Consider the following 12,649-nt stretch of genomic DNA (forward strand, 5'->3'; position numbering starts at 1 on the left):
TTGACTATATTTCCTATACGGTACTTTACATCCCCATGACTATTCTGTAACTACCAGTCTGTACTTCTCAGTCCCTTCACCTTTTCCACCCAGTCCCCCGACCCCCTTCCCTGGACGCCAACATTTCAAATGAAAAATAGGAAATCAAACTCAGCATCATAAAACAGATTTTTTTCTAAGCAAGGTTTATCCTAGGGATGCAAAGACGATTCAATATCAGAAAAATTTATTAACAGATTTAAAAAGAAAAAACATCTGATTATCTCAGTGATGCAGAAAAAGCATTCAATAAAATTCAATACCCATCCACATTTTTAGAAACCCCTAGTAAATGAGGATAAAGGGAAGGCTCTCAACCTGATAGGAAGCTATCTCATATAATTAAAAGCAAACCTAATACTAAGTGATAAAACTTTAAAAGCATTCCCACATCCCAAGACAAAGATACTTGTTCTCACATACTATCAAAGCTGTACCAATATCCTTACCAATGCAGCAAAACGAGCGCGCACACACGCACACACATACACACACACAAAGCTATATAAATATTGGAAAGGAAGACAAATTGGTATTTGCTAAAAACATACATTATCTTCATAGACAATCCAAGAGTCTACAGAAAAACTAATTTGGATAGTGTGTAAGGTTGCTGAATACAAAATTATCATACAAAAATGAATGCATATGAGCAATAATAAATTCAAAAATGTAAAAAATATATACTCTTCACACTAGGAAGAATAATTTAAAATAACCCAGACAAAAACAGATGATGGTTTGGCATTAGCTCAGGCTAATGGAATAAAACAGAGATGTCAGAAATATATATATGCAAGCATATGTGACCTTTCTGTGCAAGAGGAGACATTAATGGGGATATTAGTGGAGAAAAGTTGGACTTTTTAAAAGGATGTTAGGATAAATGATTTTCCCCATGGGAAAAATAAATGAGCTCCCCTACCTGATTCCATACATAAAGTTAAAATACAGTTAGATAATTGAAGACTTAAATATAGTAAAATAAAACTCAAAAACTATTGTGTGTGTGTGAGTTTTTTGAGAAAATTACAAAATGTAAGTGAAAGACCTGAGTAAATGGCAAGCAATACCATGTTTTAATGTGGGAAAACTTAAAACCTTAAAGATATCAAATCTTTCCAAGCAGTGTTTTTCTAAGTAAAGCCTGAAGTTCTCTTACATCAAAATTACCTAGAGTGCTTTTTTAAAATGTAGATTCTTAGGCTCCATTTTAAACATACTGAATTGGCCTGTCTGAGGATGAGGCCCAGGAATCTGAATTTTAGAAAGCTCTCCAGATGACTCTTTCGCATGCTAAAGTTTGAGAATCTTTGCCCTAGGGGAGAAGGTAATAACCTGAATTGCACATGAGAACCACCTGAGACAGATTTTAAAAATTCAGATGCCCAGGTCACCCCTCAGACCAATTAAATCAGAATTTCTGAGCACGGTACCTGTGCAACAGCATTTTAAAAGTTCTGCAGTGATTCCAATGTGTAGCCAAGGTTGAGGACCACTGTCCCAGATGAGAGTGAATCGAGAGTCAGGTTTGTAAGGTTTGCAAGGTTTGCTGCCCTTCCACATTTGAACATTTACTTCTAGTGCTAACCTAGTACTAACCTAGTAGGACTTTATTTTGATTAAGGAAGACAATGTCCTTACATAACAGTTATGAATGATTCATTTGGTATCCCTGGAATTCTGTCTGATATATAGCAGGAGCTTGGTGGTCATTTTCTGAAACAAATTCAACTAAAAGAAACTGAATAAAATGAATCAATATGAAGGTAAATAAAATTTTCACCAAACTCTAAAAATTCCATTGGATTCACCAACCTATATGGCACCTGGCACAATGTTATGCTATGAGAGGTATAGAGATGAACAAAATATAGCTCTTCTCTTCAAGTGTTCATGATCTGGTGGGGGAGACAGAAACAGATAAAAGTTATTTTTAGAAGTGTACAAAATATAAAAAGGGAATAAAAGAAAATTTGATTCTGAATGGCAGAACCTGGAAGGCATCGCTGAAGAGTGGCCCAGAAGCATTGCTGAGACTTGCCCAGGAAGAAATTAGGAAAAAGAGCAGTGGCATTATAGGCATAGGGCGGTTCTGCACAGCATAAGCCAAGTCAGATGGGCCATTCTCTAACCTTCATGGAAGACTGTAGGGCAGATGTTAAAGGATTCTTTTCTTTCTAATTTCCTTGTGACGGCTCTCATTTTTCAAGTATTTTGCCTCTGGTTTATTAATTCTACATCCTGGTGCCTCAGCTGATTTCTTCCAGGAAAAAGTTTCATTAACATTTCTATGGGGAGCACCTGCTACCCCATCTATCCCTATTAACTGAAGGCTAGGGCAATGGGTTGACAGAAAGGGGAATTTTAATCCCCTCCTTGTGACTCATTTATTTTCTAATTGAGAATGCTAGGTCTAAAGTCACAAATGGCTGACCAGTGAAATCCATTCTTAACATTAAAAATGGTAACAAAGACATGCTTCTCAATTTTATATCATCTATGTAATATGAATGTATTAAAAATGAATCGATTTCATGATTGTGAATAATTCTAAATATACCTTAGATACCATCTGAATGCAAAAAATCCCAGGGTATTTTTTGGGGTGAGTTATGAATGAAATGAACTGTTAAATAGGGAAGGTTTCTCAAAACCATAGAGCCAAAGGACATTTGATATTATCTACTGAATGTATATTATAAGCAAAAACCAATTAGTATGCATATGACTCTGGACGCTGAATGCATATTTTACATTATATACCAATACATTAAGCTGATGGATTATGTGTCCTTTATTTAAGCAAACTGCTCGTATTGATGTCATGTAACAGATGTCCTTTGTAAAGCCCGTGAGATAAGCCAGTCACCATGGTGTAAACCACCATGATTTATGTAGAGTGGCCAAAGAAAAGGATTTGTAAATCAAATTATCATTGAAATGGAACCCAGCTTGGCTTCTAAGGCTAGGTAAGGCTCATTTACAGCAGACCCAGGACATACTTAAATTCAGCAGATAATCAGAATCATAGCAGGAAAAGAATGTGAGAACAATAGGGAAGGAAAATCAATGTTCCTGATAAGCCTACAATTTCCAGGCATTTTCTTTATATTTAATTAATTCATTGTATTATTTTGTTATATCTATTTTCACCCAAAATGCATTTCCCTATTAGTGGTTTATTTTTCTTCCAGAACAAAAAATGTTAAATTTCAAATCAAATTTGTCATGCACTTCAATTTTCCATTAAAGAAATTGATGTCTCTTTTCACTCATTCTCTTAATATTTCAAAATTTCCAATTATCCAGCAAAATTGAACTGCTACCTAAAATCATATGCATAATTAAATTTTACAGAAAATCTAAATTAGAAAAAACATTTTTTAGTTGCTGAGAGATTATTTTTTTGACAGGTGACAAGAGTATAGCCTTTTGCTATTCAATCCAATCATTTACGGTGTGTGTGTAATTCTAACTGTGAAGTATGACATGTTTTCTGTAGAATTAAGGTGTTGTTTTGGGGGGAAAGGCTATACAGAACACATGTAGAAGCCAAAATACTTGGAGTGAGTTGTATCTGAAGGGTGGGTCGTTCCCTGACTGTATGGCCAATCATCCATGGACAGAGCAAGTCCCACCAACTTGGAAACATAAACTGAGTGGGATCACCCAAAGAGGTTTGAGAATCTGGGATCTCTCTTGATTGGCATTGACTTTGTGGAAGTGAGGAGATGTAGTTCCTGCTTGGTGGGTGTGAAGGGTCCACCTGCCACAGGGCAGTAGGAGGGGTATAGGAAGATAAAGAGGCCAGGCCAGGAATCTGTGACCTTAGGACTCGTGGGGAATGAAGTAAGGCCTGTAAACAAGAAAGCCATGGCAGAATCACAAAACCACATCTTGGCTTTGTTTTTTATGCCCCTTGCTTATTTGCTTCCCTTCTTCTCATTTTGATGCTCCCTTGGTAGCACCCTAAAGATATCGTGAAAATTTTACCTCCTGATGTCTCAGAAACCAGGAAAAGGATCTGTGTTCTTGCATGACTCAGAGCTTTAAAGGGAAGCGGTGTACTCCTGGGGGGCCAATGTGGTCATGATAACAATAAACCGCGAGAAAAATGCCAAGCGGGATGTGGAATTCAGGAAGATGGAGTAGTGCCCAACGGATTAGCTGCCCATTCTCATTGGGAAATGCTTTCCAAGGTTAAAGCCTGGGAAGGAAGGGGAGTTTGTCTTAACAGGAGAGGATGTCTATCTGTGCAATTCTTTCCTCGGCATATAAAGAAGTGGTTGTTACATTCACTGGAGAGGGACATCAGCCTGACATGAGGCTGCACATAGGGTCTTGGCAAAAGACACTAATTCTGCAGTCCTCCTGGCCACACCCTCCAGCCTGCAGGGGCAACTGGTTGTGGCATCGATGAAGGACCCCATAAGCCACATTTTGGACACCTTTCACCCAACTATCCGTCGTGCAAGTCTTGTTCCCCAGAGACCTCAAAGCTCAATGTTAGATGTTCAGAGTCAATTGCGGTCTGTTAGCTGGTTGATTTGTGTTAAAACATAAGGGCAGGACTGAAAGCTAAGCATTCAAAAATATATATTGGATGTCAGGAGGAGAAAGCAGTCTGGAAGGTCTGAGACTACAGCAGAGGGAGAAATCTAGAAGAATGGAGAGAGAGAGATGTTATGCCCTTGCTTGAAGGCATTCATTTACAGGGAATTTAAATGTGGTAGAAAGGGGGCTTTTGGTGGTAAGAGAATGGGAAACACATCTGTAGAACATGAAGGGACAAGAGAAAAGACACGTCAATAGGAGAGAAGGCTGGACATATCTAGGAAGTGAAAACCAGGATAATGAGGCAACATGTAGAAGGTTGGAATGGGACCAAAATGTACTAATCATCTACCATGTGCCAGGCAGAATTCTCCCCAGATCCATCCGCTTTAATACTCACAATGTCTAGGTAGTGGCTGGCATATAGTAGGTGTTCAAAAATACGTTGAATATTAATATTAAGTTTATACACAAGGGAGCACTTCTATGAGAACAATCTATTATCAATCACATCAGAGGAGAACCTGAGGCCCAGAAAGGTTAAGAAACTTGCCCAATGTATCACAGCCAGTAACAAACCTAAGGAATCTGACTTCAAAGCCCCATGGTAGAAGGAAGAGGGTGGTCTATAATGATCCTCCTTTAGAGAATCTAGAAAAGGGTGTGGTGCTTGCGTATCTCCCAGGGACTGAGAGAGTGGAGGAAAGAGTGAAAGGCCAAGTGAACTGGGCTAGTGCGGAGCGCTATTGGTCACTGGGAACGTACTCTTCTTCTGGAAGGGTGGGGCCCTGAGGGAAGGCACTAAGGCTGGTGGGTGGTAACTGAGCCGGCAAAGGGCGGCATCTACGCTAATGCGGCTGGTAAATTGAGTGGGGCAGAATGGAAGCACAGCCTATGAAAAAATTGCAAAGGGTCTTTGTTGGGTGCGCAGGGATTTGAGGTACGGCGGCGGGATGGGGAAGAGGTGGCTGAGGTGGTACAGTGAAAGACCTGGGCAGGCCCCGGAAAGAGTACATAGGAAAGAACAGAAAAAAATCAGCCATGGCAGGGTGCCTGGGATGGGGCTGGGGAGAGGGTGTGGTCTGGGATGGAAGAGGAGGCTGATGTGAGGCCTGCGACGTGGTGACTGAGTCCTGGGAAGTCTTTGGTAGAGGGTCAGGGAGACCAGCCCCGTTGCATGAGCTGTGTCCCGCATCTCACCTGTAGGAGCTGCTCACTGCACTCGCCACCTCCTCGCGGATTTGCCTATTGAGGGCATCAGCTGCTGCACGCCCCTTGCCACCCTCGGGGCCTGTCTGGGCTGCGGGCAGCGGCGTCTGCTCGTGCCCCAGCCCCTCGGGGCGACGCGCCATCCAGGTGGGCCCGGCCTTCCTGCGTGTGTCGCGCTCCTCCACACCCGACGCCTTTCCTGCCGCTAGCACACCAGCTCCGCCAGGGCCCGTCGCCGGCTCCGAGGCCTCAGTGGCGGCCTGCACTGGCCAGCGCTCTTGGCTCTGAGGCCGGCGCCGGGGCGCCCCGAGAATAGGCGCTGAAGCCTGGGAGGAGGTGGGGATTTGCACAGGTTTGGGGATCCACGGGTGGTCCCCACGGCGCGGCAGCGGCCAGGCGCGAAAGTCCTTTTGGTACTGGGTCTCCCGCTCGAAGGGCGCGTCGGAAGGTTGGTACTCGCTGCGCGGCCGGCAGCTCGGCTCGGGCCTCTGCACCTTCCAGGCGCGGTAGTCCTGACGCATCACCGAGTCCACCGGGCCCGCGCCGGAGGTGGAGCCGGAGCCTGGGCCCGGGCCCGGGCCGAGTGCGCTCCGGCCGGAGGCGGCTGCCGCCTCGCGTTCGCCACTAGGCCCTGGCGCCGGCCCTGTTGCCCGGGCAACTGCATCCAACTCGCCTTGGGCCGGCTGAGTCTCTATGGCGACCGCCCGCGCCGAGGGGGGCGCGTGCGCCGGCTGCGCCGGCTGCTGCTGCGGCGGCGGCGGCTGCGGCGGGGCGCCCGGGTGCTCGGTGGCCTCCGAGTACTTGGTGAAAACCAGCGGCACAGCGATGTCCGCCTTGTCCAGCTGGTTCCAGAAGCGGGCGATGCAGCAAGCCCGCGTGATGCACGGCCACGCCATGATGTTAGCTGCAAAGCTGGCCTTCCCTTCTTTTTGTGGTTCTAAAGCAAGTCTCTAATCTCTTTCAGTCCCTTGGCCCTTGACCAGCCAATCTGATTCCCACCGTTTTTTCCTTGGTGGCCTGAGAACCTCTCCCTTCTCCCTCAGAAAGCACCCAGGAAGGTCGGGCCGGCAAAGCTGTCACTGAGATAAAGTCCCTAGATTACCGGCTGCAAAGGTCTTGGGAACGCAGTCTGCCGCAGGTACCGTAGGTGAGAAGAAAGACGTCCCCGAGTCCCCAGGCGAAGGCGTCTGGGGCGCGCCACTCCCTGCGGCTGCGACGGCGCGCAGACCCTGGCCAAGCCAGGCGACGCCAGGCGAGGTGGCCGCGGTATTAAGCCATGGCGCAGAGGAAGGGCAGGACAGTGTGTCCGCAGGGTCCGCGGAGGAGCCTCTGTTCTCCTTCCCACCGGCGTCCCGTCTCAGCTGGCCACCTAGCAGGGCTTGGAGGCGATCACCTCCAGCGGAGGCCAAGCATTGCTGCCTCTGCCGCTGCTCCCAATGATGCTGCAGCTGCCGCCGCCGCCGTCTCTGCTGCAGGGAAGCAGCCCCACCCTTTTCTACTGCTCAGCATCGGAAAAAAAAAAAAAAAATCCAGGAAAGATGCTGAGAGAAAGCGCGCTGCAGAGAGAAAAAAAAAAAAATCACCTGCTGTCGTCAGCGTGCGCTGCTGGGAGCTCGCCCTCTCTTTCCCCTCCTCCCTCTACTCTTGCACCTCCTTCCTCCTCCGCTCCTAAGCAACAGCAGAATCTGGGGCCGAAGCAGGTTCAAGTCCTAGGCTCTTGGTACTTGCTGTATTCACGCTGGTCGCTTCCCTTCCAGGGGCCTCTGGCTTCTCTTTTGTAAAATAGGGCTAATAAAGTGGGGAGGGGGGATTTAAAAATCATGGAGGAAACCACCAGTGAAATGTCTGTCCCAGGATAGATACTTTTTAATAAGGAAATTACTATTATGGACCAAAGTCACTAAGATGGATTTTAAACCCAGTTTGGCTGGCTCCTGATCCAAGCACTTGAAGTCCTGATCCAAGCCTTGCTCATATGTATGGGGATGAGGAACCCCAGGCTGGTGGTACCCTGGCTATTCCTTTTCTAGGGGAAGGGGTATCTTAGAGCCTCCCAAGAACCACCTAGTCCCTGTTCATTCAGCCCAGGGGTAACACTGGGGTAGGGGCAGTGAAAAGGAGGCTCTTGGAAGAGGCCCAAGTGGTGCGGTTGGAGTGGATGGGAATCAGAGGGGCAGTGTCCTAGGAAAGGGTAGGGCCTGACAGGTAGGGGCTTTCTGGCTCCGCCCTGACCCCTGGGCTTTGGTCTTCCTCTACCTGGGAGGTAGGGTAGATTTGGGAGTCAGAGAGAGAGCTGATTTGGCTCTGACAATTACTCTCTGTGCCATTTGGGCAAGCTGGGTCATCCCTGGGCCTCAGTCACTTCATTTATGAAGTGGAGGAAATAAGAGTTACCCGAAAGTGGTTTTATGAAGATAGTTAAGGATTCAGAGCAGAAGCTTTGAGTCAAATGAAATCCATGGGGATTCAAATCCTAGCTTTCACATTTCTTAGCTGTATGGCTGTAGGCATATCACTGCAACTTCCTGACTTTTAGTTTCATCTCTGAATGGGGTACAAATTATGAACTTGCAAGGTTGTCCTAAGAATGAGAGTGAGATAATGCACTAAAAGTACAACATCTGGCATATAGCAATGGCTCAGTAAATGGTAGTTATTAGTATTCAAAGAACCCACCCAGGAAACTCATGGGTGGAGCTTCCCAAGCAGGCCAGCCACCTGAACACCTTCTCCAGAAAGACCTTTTGTTCTTGCAAGTACCTTTAGCTCTCTCCTTGGTGTGCCTTCATTTATGTCTCCTACACCATCTTCTTCTCCTGACCCTTAGATACATTCGCTGGCCTTCAGCTCTGTTCCTCTATAGACAGAGGTTTCAGCCTCAATTAAGCCAGGGGCATTGGTGTTTCTTGGGGGGAAAGTCAGTTACGTGTTTAGATTGGGAACTGATTGCAAAACACATCTGTTTGGTATATATATATATATATCTCTTGGAATTAAACAAGGTGAGAAGATAATTCTGATTAGTCAATTATCTGTTGGACTTCCTCCTGCTTGGATCTTTGCCTCTTGGTGATTTGATTTGAGTTCCAAAAATAATATGATGCTTGGCCCTGTTTTCTAGTCACTAGGAAATACAATATAACTTAATCTGACCCTTCCTACCCCATAACTGAACTCTCCTGATGCCTACTCTGTGCTTTGGATCCTATGGAACATAGATAGAACCTGGCTCTGGTTGGGGGAGAGAGGGCTCAGTTAGAGAAATGTGTTATGGCAGGACTAGGAGACAGGCACATGAATAAATAATTAGAAAACAGTATAGTCAGCATAAGAAAGATTCATCCAAAAGGTGCTGAGTGAATGACTAATGAGATATGAGTAGGAGCTCTTCTATCAGAAATATAAAAGTGTGTCAGGCAGAGTAGATTTTGGAGTTAGACCCAGTTTGTTCTGACATTATCTGTGTCACTTCTTTTCTGAAAAATGGCTATGGGGACATAGGCTAGAGGTGGGTCACCCTGTGCCACCATGAGGTAACGAGCTTGAGGAGAGAAGCTGCAAACTAAGGATTGTGGAGGGACAGACAGACAAAGAGTCTGGAGCATTGACGTTGTGGGGCTGCTGCACCAGCCTACCTCTGGACACTTTTGTTTATTTTTAATTTAAATTTTTTCTTTTGTTTATTTCTATAATTCTTTTTACAAGAGAAAATCCTTTTCTGATTAGGTCACTTTCATAATGCTTGTAGCAGAATGCAAATCATATTTAATATCGATACGGATCTGAAAGACAAATACCATATGATCTCACTTATATACAGAATCCTATGAACAAAATAGAAACAGAGGTATGGATACATGGAATAGACTCGCAGCTCTCAGAGGGGAGTGGGGACAGGATGAAAGAAGGTGAAGGGATTAGCTGAAGGACACGTATGCCTGACACAGAGACACAGACGACAGTGTGGTGATGGTCTGAGAGAAGCGGCAGGAGGTTAAGTGGAGGAGAGCCAAGGGGGGGAAACGGGGACCTCTGTAATAGTGCAAACAATAAAAATAAGGTTAATAAATAAATAAGCACCCTTTGCCTATCTAAAAAATATTGATAGGATCTAATTTTTTCATATAAATAGCCAATTCTTTAAGCATGGGTATTTATTTATATCTTTAAAGATATTCGTATTTTCACAACTTTGGTAGATGAGGATGTTGGAAATAATAGTTTGCAAAAGGTTCACTTTTTTAGTACCTTAACTGGCCCTTTGATGTTCGAGTACATAAAAGAAAAAAAAAAAGGATATAACACACCAGGCTCTATGGCTATTATAGACAGTGGGAAATATATCACGCTATGAAACGGTGTTGACAAGCTGGAAGGTATTTTTTACAGAAAGATTAGGGGTAGAGGATATAGAGATGAAATTTACCTGCCACAGCTTGTTGGAAATGGAATTGAGTCATGCCAACAGTGAAGGCTAACTTGTCTCAGGCAGTTCACATTCTATGGCCCAGCAAGTCCAGTGATGGCTGGATTGTTGTGAAATCCTCTGACTTGTCTCCAGGCTTCTGCCTTGCCCAACGTCAGTGTATTTGCAAAAATTTACTAGACAGTATGTCTGGAGTAGCATCTGGTCAGGGACATTAGGAGCCATCCTGGAGGTTGGGAAGTCCAAGGGAAAGGTGCCAGCAAGGCAGTTTTCACCCTGAGGCCTGCTCTCTTGGCTTGTAGGTGGCCATCATCTTGCTTTGTGCACATGGTTATTTAAATAGTCTGCCCTTTCATCACTGATTGATAATGCCTCCTCTACTATACAGCAAGTTTTCATATGTATGTGAATCTGTTTCTAAATTCTACATTCTGTTTTATTGGTCTATTTATTTACCCCGAGCCCATCTTATAGGCTAAAACTATTGTAGGCCTTAATATTTGATAGAGTAAAATTCTCCTCCTCTTCTTCTCCTAAGTTGTCACTCTTTTGTTCACAAATGTCTTTGAGCACCTACTAGATGCCAGGCACTGTTCGAGACTCTGAGATGCGGAACTAAACAAAAGAATCAAACATTTCTGCTCTCATGGTGCTTATGCTGCATTGGAATTCTTGCCCTCAATCCTTCCATATTAATCTTAGCTTGTCAAATTCTTTGAAAACAAAAAGTTTTGTAAAATGTTTTATGCAATTGCATTGAATTTATTGAATATTTAAGAGGAATTTCCACTTTATGGTTTTGAGACTTTCTACTCATAAAGATGGCAAAGTTCTTTGTTTATTCAGTTCTTTGTGTTCTTCTGTAATGGTTTTTGATGTAGTTGGAAATGACATTTTATTTTCATTTTTAAATATTTATAAACTTACAAGGAGTTGCAAAAATGTTACAGAGTTGCCCACTGCACCCACTACCTAAGTTCTCCCAATGATAATATCCAACATAACTATAGTACATTATCAAAACAAGAAAACTGACATTAGTACCAGACAATTAGACTACAGACCTTACTTGGATTTCACCAGTTTTTGCACACACTCATTTTTTGACATCTTTGTGTATAGTTCTATGATGTTTTATCACAGGTATAAATTTATATAAATACCGCAACGATCAGGATACAGGACTAGTCTATTTTCATAGAGGATCTCTCTCTTGCTACCCCTTCATAGTCACCCCCTCCTTGATTTCCCTGGTTTCCTTAGCAACCTCTGATCTGTTCTCCATCTCTAGATTTTTGACATTTGAGAATGTTATATAAATGGAATCATATAGTGTGTAACCATTTGAGGTTGCCTTTTTCACTCAGCATAATTTCCTTAGGATCCATTCAAGATGTTATATATATCAATAGTTTGTTTGTCTTTATTGATAAGTATTATTCCATTAGACGGACATATCTCATTTTGTTTAACCACTCACCCATGGGAGGACATTAGGTAGTTTCCAGTTTGGGGATATTACAAATAAAGCTGCTATAAACATTCATGTGCAAGTTTATCTGTGAACCTGTTTTCATTTTTCTAGGGTAAGTGCTCAGGAATGTGATTAAGGGTATAGAGTAAGTGCATGTTTAACTTCTTAAGAAACTGTCATCTGCCCTGGCTCAGTTGGTTGAAGCATCGCCCTGTGCACCAAAAATTTTGAGGGTTCAATCCCGGATCAAGGCACATACCTAGGTTGTTGGTTTGGGGCACATATGGGAGGCAATCAATTGATGTTTCTCTCTCACATGGATGTTTCTCTCTCTCTAAAATCAATAAATATATCTTTGGGTGAGGATTAAAAAAAAACAACTGTCCTCTGTTTTCTAGAGTGGCTATCCCACCAGCAGTGGATGAGAGATCCAATTCTCTACATCCTTGCCAGCATTTGTACTATCCTTCTTTTTTAGTTTAGCCATGCTGATAGGCATGTGGTGGTATCTCATCATAGTTTTAATTTGCATTTCCCTAATGGCTAGGGATGTAAACATATTTTCATGTGCTTCTTTGAAATGATATATTTTTAAGTTACATTTTATTGCAATTATAAACAACAGGATTACTGAATTTTTGCATTTATTGATCTCTATTCAGCAACCATATTTAACTCTAATTAGATTTAATAGTTTATAGATGACCTTGACTTTGTTATAAAAAAAAAGACAGTGTTACCTCTTCATTTTTATTTATACCTCTCATTTCTTTCTCTTATCCAATGGCTCCTAATGTACCTCTAGAATAATTGTTCTCAACTTTAATGGAAATGTTTCCAGCATTTCACCATTGAGCATGACGTTGCGTTTGACATAAAATATTTTGAAACTATTCATCTACTCCAATTTTACTAGTAATTTTTAAAATTAAGAATATATGAAT

The 12,649-nt window shown here is 43.2% G+C and overlaps 1 protein-coding gene across 1 annotated transcript in view; it reads right to left on the reverse strand.

Annotated features, from left to right (window-relative positions):
- The window catches only part of MAP6 (microtubule associated protein 6), a 74,749-nt gene extending 67,560 nt beyond the window's left edge, over positions 1 to 7,189 (reverse strand). Inside the window, exon 1 of the mRNA XM_054576286.1 lies at positions 5,797 to 7,189. Within this exon, the coding sequence (XP_054432261.1) occupies positions 5,797 to 6,701 (905 nt within the window). The 5' untranslated portion in view covers positions 6,702 to 7,189. The remainder of the gene's footprint in view (positions 1 to 5,796) is intronic.
- Between the last annotated feature and the right edge of the window lie 5,460 nt (positions 7,190 to 12,649).

Source organism: Pteronotus mesoamericanus, unplaced genomic scaffold, assembly GCF_021234165.1.
Source record: "Pteronotus mesoamericanus isolate MK-2021 breed Mesoamerican mustached bat unplaced genomic scaffold, CSHL_Meso_final contig_33, whole genome shotgun sequence".
Lineage (NCBI taxonomy): Eukaryota > Metazoa > Chordata > Mammalia > Chiroptera > Mormoopidae > Pteronotus > Pteronotus mesoamericanus.